This window comes from Pipistrellus kuhlii, unplaced genomic scaffold (genome assembly GCF_014108245.1).
Source record: "Pipistrellus kuhlii isolate mPipKuh1 unplaced genomic scaffold, mPipKuh1.p scaffold_m20_p_104, whole genome shotgun sequence".
Lineage (NCBI taxonomy): Eukaryota > Metazoa > Chordata > Mammalia > Chiroptera > Vespertilionidae > Pipistrellus > Pipistrellus kuhlii.
The window spans coordinates 533273-545484 of NW_023425410.1; the positions used below are offsets into that span (position 1 = coordinate 533273).

The following is a 12212-nucleotide window of genomic DNA, read 5'->3' on the forward strand; positions in this document are numbered from 1 at the left end:
TTTTTAAAAAATATATATATATATATATACTTAAATGGTTTCAAACCGAACCCCAGACACTCCAGGGCCAGGTCTGAGGGGGCAGGACAGCGGCACCCTCCTACCCACCCTCCTGCTCTGTCTCCTCAGGAAAATGAGAATTTCCTTTTAGGACCCACAGCCACGCCCCTCGCTCCTGCCCGCGGGCAAAGGGCAGCAATGGACAGAGGACGCATCCTGTGGCCCCGCTTCTAGGGAAAACCAGGTTCCTCTTCCCGGGAAGCCCTCTCTGTCTGTCTGTCTGTCTGCTGCCAGGAGGGAGGAAGGGAGGTCCAGCCAGAAGGGCTGGCCACCTTGGCAGGAGGCCCACCCCACCCGGATGTGGTGAGCCCGGCAGGAGGCCCGCGGGATGGGTCCCCGCCAAGCACAACGAAGGTGCCCTCAGAGGGAACCCCTGCGCAACGCTCTATCTGGGAAGGCGAGGGCGCAGTTTTTAGAAAAGGAACCCTTGAAGGGAGCGGGGATTAGAAAAGATCAGAAACCTCCGTGGCCCCATCTCATCCAGTACCGCCCCCCACCCCCCACCCTCACAGCTCCCAGCGGTCCCGCCAGGCGGCCTCTTGGTCGGGCGTCCGGGCGCTGCCAGGGCCCTGGCCCTGGGTTCCAGTCCCAGAGACCCGCCGCCTTACCCTTCGGGGCCTTTGCTTCCACAGCTGTAAAATGGGGCCAGGACTGGGGCGGGGGACCTGGGGGAGCCGTTCCGCGGGGTCGTGAATAGACCGTTTCCCGCGGCGGCCGCTACCGCACCGCCGGGCTAACTCCGCCCCACGGCGCAGCGCGGCCCCGCGCCGGCCGCCAGGGGGCACTGCGCGCCTTCCCGCGCGGAGCGGTCCGCCTCCCGGCTGCAGGCGGCGGGGGCATCTCCGAGCCAGAGGGCCGAGCGGGACCCCGGGCCCCGCTGGGACCCGCCTCTGCCCGCAGCCGGAAGGCGGGAGAGCCGCGGAGGCCGGCGCGGCGCCGGGAGGGTTAACGCTAACCCCTCCCCCTGACATCACGCCGGCGGGGAGAGGCCGGCGCGGCGGGGAGAGAAAGGACCCGAGGCGCGGGCTCCCGACGCCGCGCTCACAGTGCACCCGCGGCCGGCGGAGCGCGCACCTGGCTGGCTGTCCGCGCGCAGATCGCCCCCCCCGCCCCCCCGAGCCGCCCGGGCCTCCGCCCGCCGCCCGGGCCCGAGCCCCGCCCGCCCGCCCCGCTGGGCCCACGCCCGCCACTGGCCCCGAGGACGCCGGCCGGACGCCGGGACTGGAGCCGCGCGGGAGGGCGTGAGCGCGCCGGCCGGAACCCGCTCCGCGGAGCCGCCGGCGGCCGCCGAGCCGGGGTGGGTCCCTCTCCGGGGCTCTGCGTGGAGGAGAGGGCGGGGCCGCGCGGGGCGGGGAGCGAGGCGAGGGGCATGACTCGTGCGCCTGGCGGCGGGCATCTGCCGAGCCTCTGAGCTGCGGCGGCTGAGGCCTGGACCGCGCCGAGCGCACCCCGCGCCGCCCGCCCGCCCGGCCCCTCGGCGGACCTGGATCCCGCAGCGCGCCGGCCCCGACCGCCCGCGCCTTCCGCCGGCTTCTGGGGCGAGGAGCGCTCCTCGCCGGACCTCCGGGCCCCCATGGCTCCGCGGGGGCTTGCGGACGACGCTGGACGCTGGTGGGGCCTCGCTCTCGGCTTGGCCGCCTTCTTCCTCCCAGGTGAGCTCCCCTCCTCTGGTTAACTCCGCGCTCCGTGCCTCCCGGGCCGGTGGCGGGCGCGCCTGGGCTGGGGAGTGAAAGGCACCGGGAGAGCTGGGTCAGGGTTAGGGACGCGAGGGCAGAGGGGGCGCGGCGGGCGGACGGGGAGACCCGGCAGCCTGCGCCGAAGGCGGCTGGTGGGAGGCAAACGTCTGTGCCGCACGAGAGCGCTCCGTCCGCCCAGCTTTCCACAAAAATCCTGTGTAATCGCGTCCTAGTTATTAGCACCCAGCTCCCAGCCCGAGGCAGTTTGGAAGCACTGCTTGTTACATAAATGCAGATAGCCGCCGTCCCTCTCCGGACGGAGGCGTCCGTCCGTCTGTCCCCCCGGGGGCTGCGGGCGGGGGCGCAGGGCTGCCTCTCTTTGTCCAGCGCCAGCGCCTGTGCCCGGCTGTGCGGGCGCCCCGGCGGGCGCGTGGAGCCGGGACTGCGGCTCCCACACAGCCCCCTGCGGCCCCTCTCCCGGCCGGCGGGGCTCCGCTCCCAGGTGGGGGGCTCTCCCCAGGGGCCCGCCTCCGCTTCGTGCCGGCCAGGTGGCCGCGTGACCCACTTTCCCGGGTGCCCTTCCTCGCATTGCGGGCGGGCGGCGGCGGAGCTCCCCGGAAGCTCGCCCCGGGCTGGCCCGCGGCGCCCCGCCAACGGGAGGACGCGGAGCCGGGGGCGGAGGCCGGGGGCGGAGGCCCGGGCCGCCGGGCGCTGGTGCCCGGAATGGACTGGAAAATGCGTTTAGGAGGCTAATCCCCTGAGTCCCGGCGCCCGGACTTAACCCTAAGCGTCCCTGGGGCAGCCGCGCGCCTCCCAGGCGGCTGGGACTCCCCGGAGGAACCCCGCTGTGGCGGCAGGGGCAGGGGCAGGGGCAGGGGCAGGGGCAGCGGCAGGTTGGGCTGAGCACGTGGCGTGGCCTGAGGGTGGCAGAAGGATGGTCGGATAGAGATCCGCTCCCAGGGGCCAGCGTTGAGGCGCGAATCCCGAGGGCAGCTGGTTTCCAGGCCCAGCCTGGCCGCCCACTTCGGGGCAGGGGTGCCCCCGGGGAGGCAGGAACCCGGCGCCATGCCGGTCTATGCCTCCACCGCCGCCAGCTCCCTGCCAAGCCTCACAAATCTCGGGGAGTGGCCAGTGACACCTCAAGCGCTTGTGGAGGCAGGTGCCCCCACTCCTGGGCCTGTGGGGGAGGGAAATCCCTGGACATAGGTGCCTCTGCCTATTCACCCTCCCCCCACCCCGCTTTGGAGGGAGTGAGGGGTCTTTTCTCACCGGAGCCTCCTCAGAGGCAACCAGGGAATTCTGACCGGGGTGGGCTCTGGGCATCCTTCCTCAGCCACTGTAGTCCGCCCCAGGAGGGCCAAGGCGGACCCTGGGCTCAGGGGACCAGGCACACTGGGGGCATCCTAACCTTGGTCCCCATAAGGGGCGAGAAGCCACTCACCCCCATGCTCCCCTCCTTTGGTTATTTCTTCCCCCAGACCTGGGGTGCCTAGTGGGGAATTCCTGCTTTGGGGGCGTGGAGGCCTGTCCTGCTGCACCCAACTCAGGAAGCAGGAGCCGAGAGGGGACAGGGTCACAGGTTTGAGCAAGGACACTCCCCACACCAGAAATCCAGGTGGAGGGTGGGACGCAGAGCAGGACCCGGGCCAGAAAGCGCTTACTGAGCTCGTGGGCTCTGGGCTTGGTTGTCATTGTTGTGGCTGTGGACTCAACCGCTCCTGCTCGGGGCAGGCGTGTGGGTGTGCAGGGCCTGGGCCTGACACTTGGACTGAGGCTGGCAAGCCCAGACGTTGCCCCCTCTGCCCCCTCCACCACACCCAGCCTCCTGATGCCTGCTGCTGCTCCTCTCGGGGACTCAGCAGCCTGGGTGGGTCTTCCCTGGGCTCTCCTGAACCTGGAGGAGTGAGGAGAGGGGCCTCCTAGGGGGAGGGGAGCCGCTGGTGGAGGGTCGGTCCCGACTTCAAAAACATCCCAAATCTGGCCACTGGAGTGTCAACACCAAAGTATATTTGCAACGGGCCAGACTGCCAGGCGGGTGTGCGTGTGTGTGTGTGTGTGCACGCGAGCAGTCCACCGGTGAGGACGGTCTCCCCACAGGAGAGCCAGTGGAGCATGTGGCTCCGGAGGAGGCAGAGCCTCAGGAGCAGGTGCAGCGTTGGTGTCCCACCTGTACCACACCCGCCCTAATTGGCTTCCCAAACCTTTTGTCTGGAAGGAAAACACTGCCCAGGTGCCGTGCATACCCTCGGAAGGCCTTCTGGTCACAGCTGGGAAGAGCTGGCTGTCCTGGGGCTCCTTTGAAATGCGGGGTGTCGGCTCACTTTCCTCTCCCCATTTCTCAGTGCTGCACGCGCCACTGTCTGATCCAGGTGTGTGCCAGCAGGCCGTCCCACAGGCAGCACCTGAGTGATGGCTAAGTCGGGGCCCGGCTGTCCCACAGGCCAGAGCCTGGTGTGATGGCCAAGTCAGGGGGCCGGGCCGGGGCCGAGGGTGAGCCCAGCTGCTGTGCCTGTGGTGCTGCCATTGTTTAGCAGCTGACTAATGTTCACTGTTCATCACAAACAGAAAACACCCAAGGGAGGTGTCAGTGTCCCTTCCGTTTTCCCGAGTGTGTCTTTCCTGGTTAATCTGGTAACTGAGCGGCTCCGTCTGGGCGAGGGCATCTGCAGGTTCACCTGTCCTGACTCTAAACGTGGATGCTGGTGTGTGCCAGGCCGGGATGCGCGGCAGCCAGCTGTGCGTGTAATTGTGACATCACCGTACGGCCTCACCGCCGGGGCCGAGGCCGTGTGGGCTTGTGCACTGTGCTGGCTCCACACTACCTGCGTGCGGCCTGGGCGGGCACGGGAGGGTACGCACTGCTGGCTGCGGTCTCCATGGACGGGGCACAATCAAGTGTATGTCCTTGTGGAACAGATCGCCTGTGCCCAGCGCGGTTCAGTGAGTGACTCTGAGGCGATGTCTGTTCTTGTCCGCTCAGCGGGGGTGACCCTGGGAGGAGACAGGGATGTGCCCATGGGCTGCCAGGTCCTGGAGGGGCAGCAGGCCTGGCCCGGCCTCCTTGTGCTCTGCCCTTGGCTGTAGACGGGAGGGGGGGCTGTGTCCTTGCGGAAGGTGCTTCCCTGGAGAGATGGTCTTCTCTTCTCAGCCTCTGCGGCCTCGAGATCCTGTGGGAGGGGAGGGACCGCAGAGACAGGATTTCAGCTACTAACTTAGCACCTTTGCTTCCTGCACGGATACTTGGAGAGAGGTGCCCTCAGGGGGGAAAGGTGGTGCACTCTGGGCATCTGAGAAGGAGGGTGCATTAGGCTTTGGTCCCCCCTGACCAGCCCTGCAGAACCATCTGTGTCCAGCATGTGCCTGAGGCCTCCCCAGTCTGTGCAGCAGACATGGCGGCCCCCTTGTAGGGAAGGGAAGTGGGAGTGAGGGGTGAGGAGTGGGGGGGAGGCTGTCCTGAAGCCCAGCACCCTGTCTGAAGTTCAGCTGCAACTGTTTCCCGCCACGGTGCCCACCGCTCTCCAGAGACCGGCTGCAGGGCGGCAGCAGATGTGCTGGCTGGGGAGGAGGTAACGTGAGATCTGAGCAGGGATCATCTTGCAAAGGAAGCGCGCTGAGCTGGAGACAGCACCCTGCCCGGTAACTCTGTAAGCTCTGTGAGCCCGGCGCTGCTGTGCTGTTTGGAGGTGGGAGATGCAAAGGGGGGAATGGGAGAAAGCACGTCTTGCCCAGCGTAACCGGCGCCGTGACACAGGGAAGCAGGAGCTCAGAGGCAGGGAGGCCCAGAGACTTCCCGACCGCACAGCAGGCGGGGCTCGGGGAACAGTGACCCCACAGTTTGTCCTGCAGCCGGGAGGGAGCGGGCCTGTGAATTCTCCGGGGCTTCTGGGGTCTGTGCCTTCCGTAGCCGTCCAGGCAGAGCGGCAGTGGCCCGAGGCCCTCGTCCGAAGGGAGCAGCGGGTAGCTAGCTCCGTTCCCCTCCCTGTGGCCTGGAGATTCCCCCGTGTGGCTGCCTGGCACCGTGAGACAGCCAGGTGGGGCCCAGCCAGGTGGGGCCGGCGCACTGGATTGGAATGCCAGCTCTGCCGGTTGCTAGCTGAGTGGACTTTGTAGACCTCAGTATTCCAATCCGTAAAACGGGATCCAAAGAGGTTTGTGAAGACTAGATCACAGTAATGTGTGCTAGCATGGCACCAGGCCGGCGATGACCGTGAATGTGAGTGGCGGCTGCCCTGTTCCATGCCTGTCCTTCAAGTGTCCCGCCCCGCTGCATCGGGCAGCGGGCAGTGCCAACTCTGCACGTCCTGAAGAAAGAGCAGCTCCGCTGCCTGCCCACTGCCGCTCCCTTCCCTCTCCGGCCAGGAGCTGCTTTGAGCAGGGAGCCCGCCCCTGCTCCCACCCGGAGTTGTGGTGGAGCCTGCAGCCAGGTGGCTGGTACTGCATGGGCATCGGGTGCTGTGCAGCCTTTGTTCTGCACCCCCAAGGGGCTCTCCCCAGCACCCACCTCTCCCGGGCTCAGCCTGCTGGGCACCGCTGACCATCTGGAGTGCTCGCCGTGGCAGCAGCCTGCACCGGCCCCTGCCTCCCCTCAAACGTCCCCACTTGGGGAGGGAGGGCCACAGGACCCCTCTCCAGCGGCCTGGTCCCCCCTCCTCCAGTGAGCAGTGCAGCCGGTCAGGGAAGGCTCCCTCTCGGCTCCCTGCTGCAGAGCTTTGCCAAGCGTGCTGTGCGTTTGCCCCTGCTTCAGCTGAGCCTCTGGGGGCCTGGGAGCGAGGGTCAGTCGTTCTCCATTTCACAGAGGAGGAAGGTGGGGCCATGGCAGGCATTTGCTGACCGTCTCACACCGAGCGGCCACATGTGGCCCAGGCCTTCCTGCTCCCCAACTCGAAGCCGAGGGAACGGGAGGGACCTGGTGGACAGACACCTCAGAGGAGGCGGGGCCCGGCCGGGGTGCAGCCTACCCAGTGACATGCCACTTGCTCCGCCAGCCACCCCCTCCACACACACACACAGACACAGACAAGACGGGACAGCTCCTGCAGGGACGGGGTCAGTCGAGGACATGGTTGGAGGGGGGCCCAGCCAGAGCTGAATGTGGGGCCCACATCCCAGGCTTGCAGAATACAAACCGTCCAAGAACAGAGGGGCCAAGGGGAGGGTCCCCTGGGATCCAGCCTGAGACGGAGACAGCCCCTGCAGTGTGGGCAGAGTGCAGGGCGTGGCAGGCCCAGGCGGGGTGAGCCTGGTGCTGGGCAGAGACCAGTAGAACAGCGCCCAGAAAGCACGGACTGGGGGGGAAGATGTGGCAGGTGGGGTAGGGGGGAGGAGAAAGATGTGGCAGGTGGAGTCAGCCCCTCTCCTGGGCCACCCCATCCGCTCCGTTCTGTGCAGAGCCCGGTTCTCGGCAGGCTCTCGGCAGAGGACGTCAGTGCCGCCGGCTGGTGGCCGGGGGCTCCACAGGACGCAGCTCTGGCACAGGCCGGAGGCCGGGGCACGAGGGCCCGTAGGGAGCGTGACCGTGGTCTGACGTGGAGTCCGCACCCTCCTCGCTCCTGGAAGTGGAGCGTCCAGACCTCGAAGCCCGGCTCCTCTGTCCGCTCAGAGCCTGAGCTCACTCCTGCCTGGGCGGCCGGGACTCGCTCCACTGCCTGGGCCTGGGCACGGGCCTCACCGGGAGGAGCCGCCCAGAAGCTCCCATTCCTGGAGGAGAGTCTGGGCGTGGGAGCCAGCATGCCCGCCCATGCCTGAGGGCCGGAGGCCGGGGCTGCCCTGGCCGGAGAGGGCAGCCTGCCAGCCGCCCCCTGGCCTTCCTCACGGCCCTTTCTGTTCAGAGGGCTAGGGGCCTGGGACCTCCTGGGGAGCATCTCCCCTCCCCTACACGGTCTCACCTGCTGGGAGCTCGGCCGAGCCTGGTCCACGCCCTCCCTGCATGCAGGGACCCACAGCACTGTGACAGAGCCCCGGTTCCAGCTCGGGGGCCTCCTCCCACAGGCAAACCGTCCTCCTCAGCGGGTCCTCACACCACCTCCCTGCTGCGTCCTCCCGCCCCCCCATATCTGTCCTCCCCTGCCACCGGCTCACGGTGTCACCATGAGAAAATGAGGCAAGAGCCCTGGCCGGTGTGGCTCGGTGGATAGAGCGTCGGCCCGTGGACCGAAGGGTCTCAGGTTCGATTCTGGTCAAGGGCATGCGCCTCGGTTGCAGCTCCTCCCGGCCCAGGCCCCAGCCCCCAGGCCAGGATGTGTGCGGGAGGCAGCCGATCAATGTGCCTCGCACAGTGTCTCTGTGTGTCTCCCTCCTTCTGCTCTACCTAAAACATCCTCGGTGCAGAGAAACCAGAAAAAGGTGAGGCGAGAGCACAGCAAACTGCCTTCTGAGCGCCTGTCTCAGGGAGCGCGATGCCCGTCCCCAGTCACTGGTTCCTGGCGCCCAAGGGGACTCAGGTCACACCGCCCGGCCCCCAGCTTGGCGCCAAGCTAGTCCGCTGAGAGGGAGCGGCAGCCTGCAGCCCTGAGGCTGGCCCGCCGGGAGAGGGGCAGAGCCTGTGCGGGCCCCGCAGGCTGTGGTCTGGAGTGGAGCCCATGTGGCTGGCGAGGCTGCCTCCAGGAACCCCATTCTCTGATCCCTGGCCAGCTCCCCAGCACACCCCCCCTCACTCCTAGGCTCTGGGGGTGAGGTGCCAGGGCAAAAGAGGTCGAGAAGGCACCTCCAAGCCAAGCCTGGCTGCCCCTCGAGGCTCCCGTTGGGGGGAGGGGGCTGGCCGCAGCGGCCCTGGCTCTCAGCCGCTCTGCCCACCTTGCTGCTTGGGCGCGCTCACCTGCGACTCACTCAGCCTCCGGGTGTCGCTGCCCCTCCCCGCTCACCGCAGCTGCCCTGGACACGGCCAGGCCCACGGGCCACCCCCTCTGCACCCTGCGTCCCGCCTCAGCGCCCGTGCGCCTGCCTCCCGCCGCACCCCTGCCCTCGTCTCACACCGAGCATCGAGGTCAAGCGGCTGCTGGGTGAAGCCTGTGAGCCGGCGGGGCGACCCTCCTCTCAGAGCTGCGGCACCAGCGCCTCGCTGTGGCCTCGCTGGCCCCGGACGGGCTCCTCCGTGAGGCGGCCCCCAGGGGCACAGGACGGGCGGCCTGGGCTGGGCTGGGAGTGCGCACTGGGCTCCGCGGCTGCTCATTGGACGGTTGGTGGCGCGGCTCAGGGCTGAGCGTCCACCTATGGGCCAGGAGGTCAGGGTCGGATTCCTGGTCAGAACACAGGCCCGGGCTGTGGGCTCCATCCCCCGTGGGGGCCGTGCACGAGGCAGCCCATCCATGATTCTCTCTTATCATGGATGTTTTTCCCTCTCCCTCCCTCTCTGAAATCAATTTAAAAAAAATACATTTTTTTAAAGAACAGAAAACTTCCCCAGAGTTCTGGTCATTCAGACACTGTTGTAAGCATCTCACACACAACAACTCATTTCGCTTCCCTGGCCGCTCCCTGGGCAGGACTCCTGTGCTCCCCCTTCTCGCAATGGAGAAGCCAGGAGCCCAGCCCTCTCCCCGCAGAGAGTGGGCTAACCGCCCTGTCAGTGCAGAGCCGGGGCCCGGTCTGGAAGGCCAGGCTCTGTCCACGCTCAGACCCTGGTCCTCGCGGCCCCTCTCCCCTGTGGGGGCTGGGAGGGGCCCCTCCCTGAGCCTGAGCCACCCCGGCTCCCGTCCGCCCCGCCTGCTCCCCTGACCGCAGACACCTGCGCTGCGCCCGGAGCCCTGCTCATCCCCAGCCTCCCCAGCACTACGCGTGTCCTGGCGCCCGCTTCCTGCCGGTGCCTGTGCCGGGAGCGGTGCCGCGGCTGTGCTGGAGGCGTGTCCTGACGTGACCCCCCCCCCCCCCCCGAGCCTTCGGCATCGCGGTGCCGCGCTGCCCGGGAGCCCGTGCTGCCCGGGAGCCGGTCTGGGAGAGTGCCCGGAGCTGCCCGCGGGCGTCCCGGCTGCCCCAGACCCCAGGGGGCCCACGGTCAGCAGGCGCGCTGTGCCAGGCCTGTCCTCAGCTTGGAGGGTTTCTCCAAGTCTCTCCTGTCCTCACCCAAATCCCAAACGGCGGCAAGGAGGGGCTCCTCGCTGGGGACGGGGCGTTCGCCTGGGCGCTGCCTGGGTCTCGGACGAAAGGACCGGAGCTGCCTCGGGCCCAGGGCCTGCCGGGAGCCCGCAGCCCGCGCCCTGTCAGGCCCGCACGAGCTGGGCCAGGGCCACCGCGGCGCTCGCTGCAGACCCTGACGTGTTTGGGAGCCGGAGAGCCTTCCTCCGACCCGCCACTCCGGAGTACCCGCCCTGCAGCCCGCCACCCGAGCCCACCCACACCCACACCCACACCCACACCCACGGACGGCCTTCGTTCACCCAGGGCCGCCGTGCCCGGAGCTTTCTGTCGGGGCGAGGGGGTGGGGGCACTGGATGGGGCCTCAGCCAGGCCTCCTCTGAGGGCTCGGTGCATGGCGGAGGCTTCTGCCAAATTTCTGGTTAAAGATTGGGGCGGGGGCGGGGACAGGCTGCGCCCGGAGCCTTGCCCCAGGCGGCCCTGCGGGTCTGACTGCCCACTCCCCGCCCCCACTGAGCCGACCTCTCTGGCCTGCATCCTGCATCTGAGTGATGGATGGCCTGCCCCCCTTCCCCCCACCCCGGCCTGCGGCCAGCCCGCTCCCAAGCCACCGCCTCCTCAGCCCTTCCCAGACATGCCTGCGTTTATGACACCCAGAGAGGAGCACCCTGATTAGCCCCACATTGATGGATGGGCCCCTGCCAGGCCCCCTCCCCACCCTTGTCACCTCCCAAGGCTCAGATAATGGCCGGTGTGTGGGGGCGGGGGTCGTCAGTGCGGAAGGGGTGGTGATGGAGTAGGGCAGGCACCAGCCTCTCAGTGATGCTTTGGGGGCTGGGAGGTCTGTGCCCCCTTCCCACCAGGGAGCTGGGGCAGGGCAGACAGTGCTGGGGGCGGGCAGCTTCCCCAGAGGCCAGTCCCCTCCCCCTCATCACTTCATTTCTCTCTCCGGTGTGCAGCGTGTGCAGCCAGGATCGTTGGTGTGTGTCCTTGCTGTGCTTTGTGAGAGCGGTGTGTGGTTCCTGTGTGTGGGGAGGGCTGTGCTGTGTGTGCACGGGGCCACGCCTGTGCGGGACGCCTGGTCGCCTCCTTTCCCTGTGAGGTGAGGGCCCAGCTGGAGGGCACAGGTCGGTCTCGGGTAATCTTTCTGTCCATAAGATCACAGACCACTGGTTTGACTCTTTCCCCCCAGAAAACGGCCTGCGGGCCGGGTCTGATGGAGGCTGTGGTCTCTGCCTTTGTTACTGACGCGCGCCTGTGTGTCCGTGCCTTCTCTCCTGAAGGCGACCTCTGCCACTGGCAACGCGATGCCACCCCTGGAGGCTTCGCTGTCGGCCCGGTGCCTGGTGAGCCAGCCTGTGCCCAGGCCCGGTGAGGGGTGGGCTCCGGGGCTGCCCTCCCTGCCCTTCCTGGCCCGGCTCCGGGGACGGCTCCCGGGGGGTCCGCTCAGGAAGGCCATCGGGCTCAGCCCTCAGAGAACACCCAGGCCCGGAGCGTCGCCTGGGAAGTGCCTGGTGCCTGGGCTCCTTCATGAAGGGTATCGGCGGCCAGGAGGCCCAGGACCAGGGTGGCTGCCGCCCATGGGAAGCCCTGGCGCGGGAGGAGCAGTTTCCCGCCTGGTCCTGGCACTGAGGGGCGGCCCAGCCTCCGGCCTCACCCACAGCAGGCTGCCCCTGAGGGTGCCACCTCTCGATGCCCAGAGGGCAGAGGCCTGGCTGGGAGATGGGGAGGAGGAGCTGGGCCTGTGGGTGCTGCTCCCCAGCCTCCATGTGTCCACTCTTAGTGCCGGGGCTAGGCAGGGGCCGCCTCTCCGTCGCCTCCCCTCGGCTAGATGGCCACAGCCCTCTGTCGCCTGCGGAGGAGGCGGGGAGGGCAGAGTGCCTGCCTGAATCCTAGGGTCTCAGAGTCAGCAGGAGTCAGATCATTTAACACCCACGCACTTTTTTTCTCAATTATCCCAAGGATATTTTGCCTTTTTTTTTTTTTTTTTTTTTTTACAGAATGGGAGAAAGGGGGGAGAGGGAGAGAAACATTGATGTGAGAGAGATCTGTCGATTGGTTGCCTCTCACAAGCACCTGACCAGGGCTGGGGATTAAGCCTGCAACCAAGGCACGTGCCTGTGGCCAGAATGGAACCCGGGACTCTTGGGCCTGTAGGCCGACGCTCTGTCACCAAGCCAGGTCGGCTAGGGCCCCTCTCACTTCGTAAAACTCGCCCAGTTGCTGATCATCCAGCCTCTGCTTGCTCCCCCTCCCCCCGTGACAGAGGACTCACACCCACACAGGAGCCTTCCGTTTTGACTGCCCGGTCCTGGCCCAGAGCTGCAGTCTCACCTGAGGCTGCAGCCCAGCGCCTCAGACACGCTGCCTCACAGGACGTCCCGGGTCACTCAGGCGGCCCTGGCT

General features: G+C 67.6%; 1 protein-coding gene across 1 annotated transcript in view; it reads left to right on the forward strand.

Annotated features, from left to right (window-relative positions):
- Positions 1-906: 906 nt before the first annotated feature.
- NECTIN1 (nectin cell adhesion molecule 1) overlaps positions 907-12212 on the forward strand; it is a 65147-nt gene continuing 53841 nt past the window's right edge. The window contains exon 1 of the mRNA XM_036430257.2: positions 907-1712. Within this exon, the coding sequence (XP_036286150.1) occupies positions 1634-1712 (79 nt within the window). The 5' untranslated portion in view covers positions 907-1633. The remainder of the gene's footprint in view (positions 1713-12212) is intronic.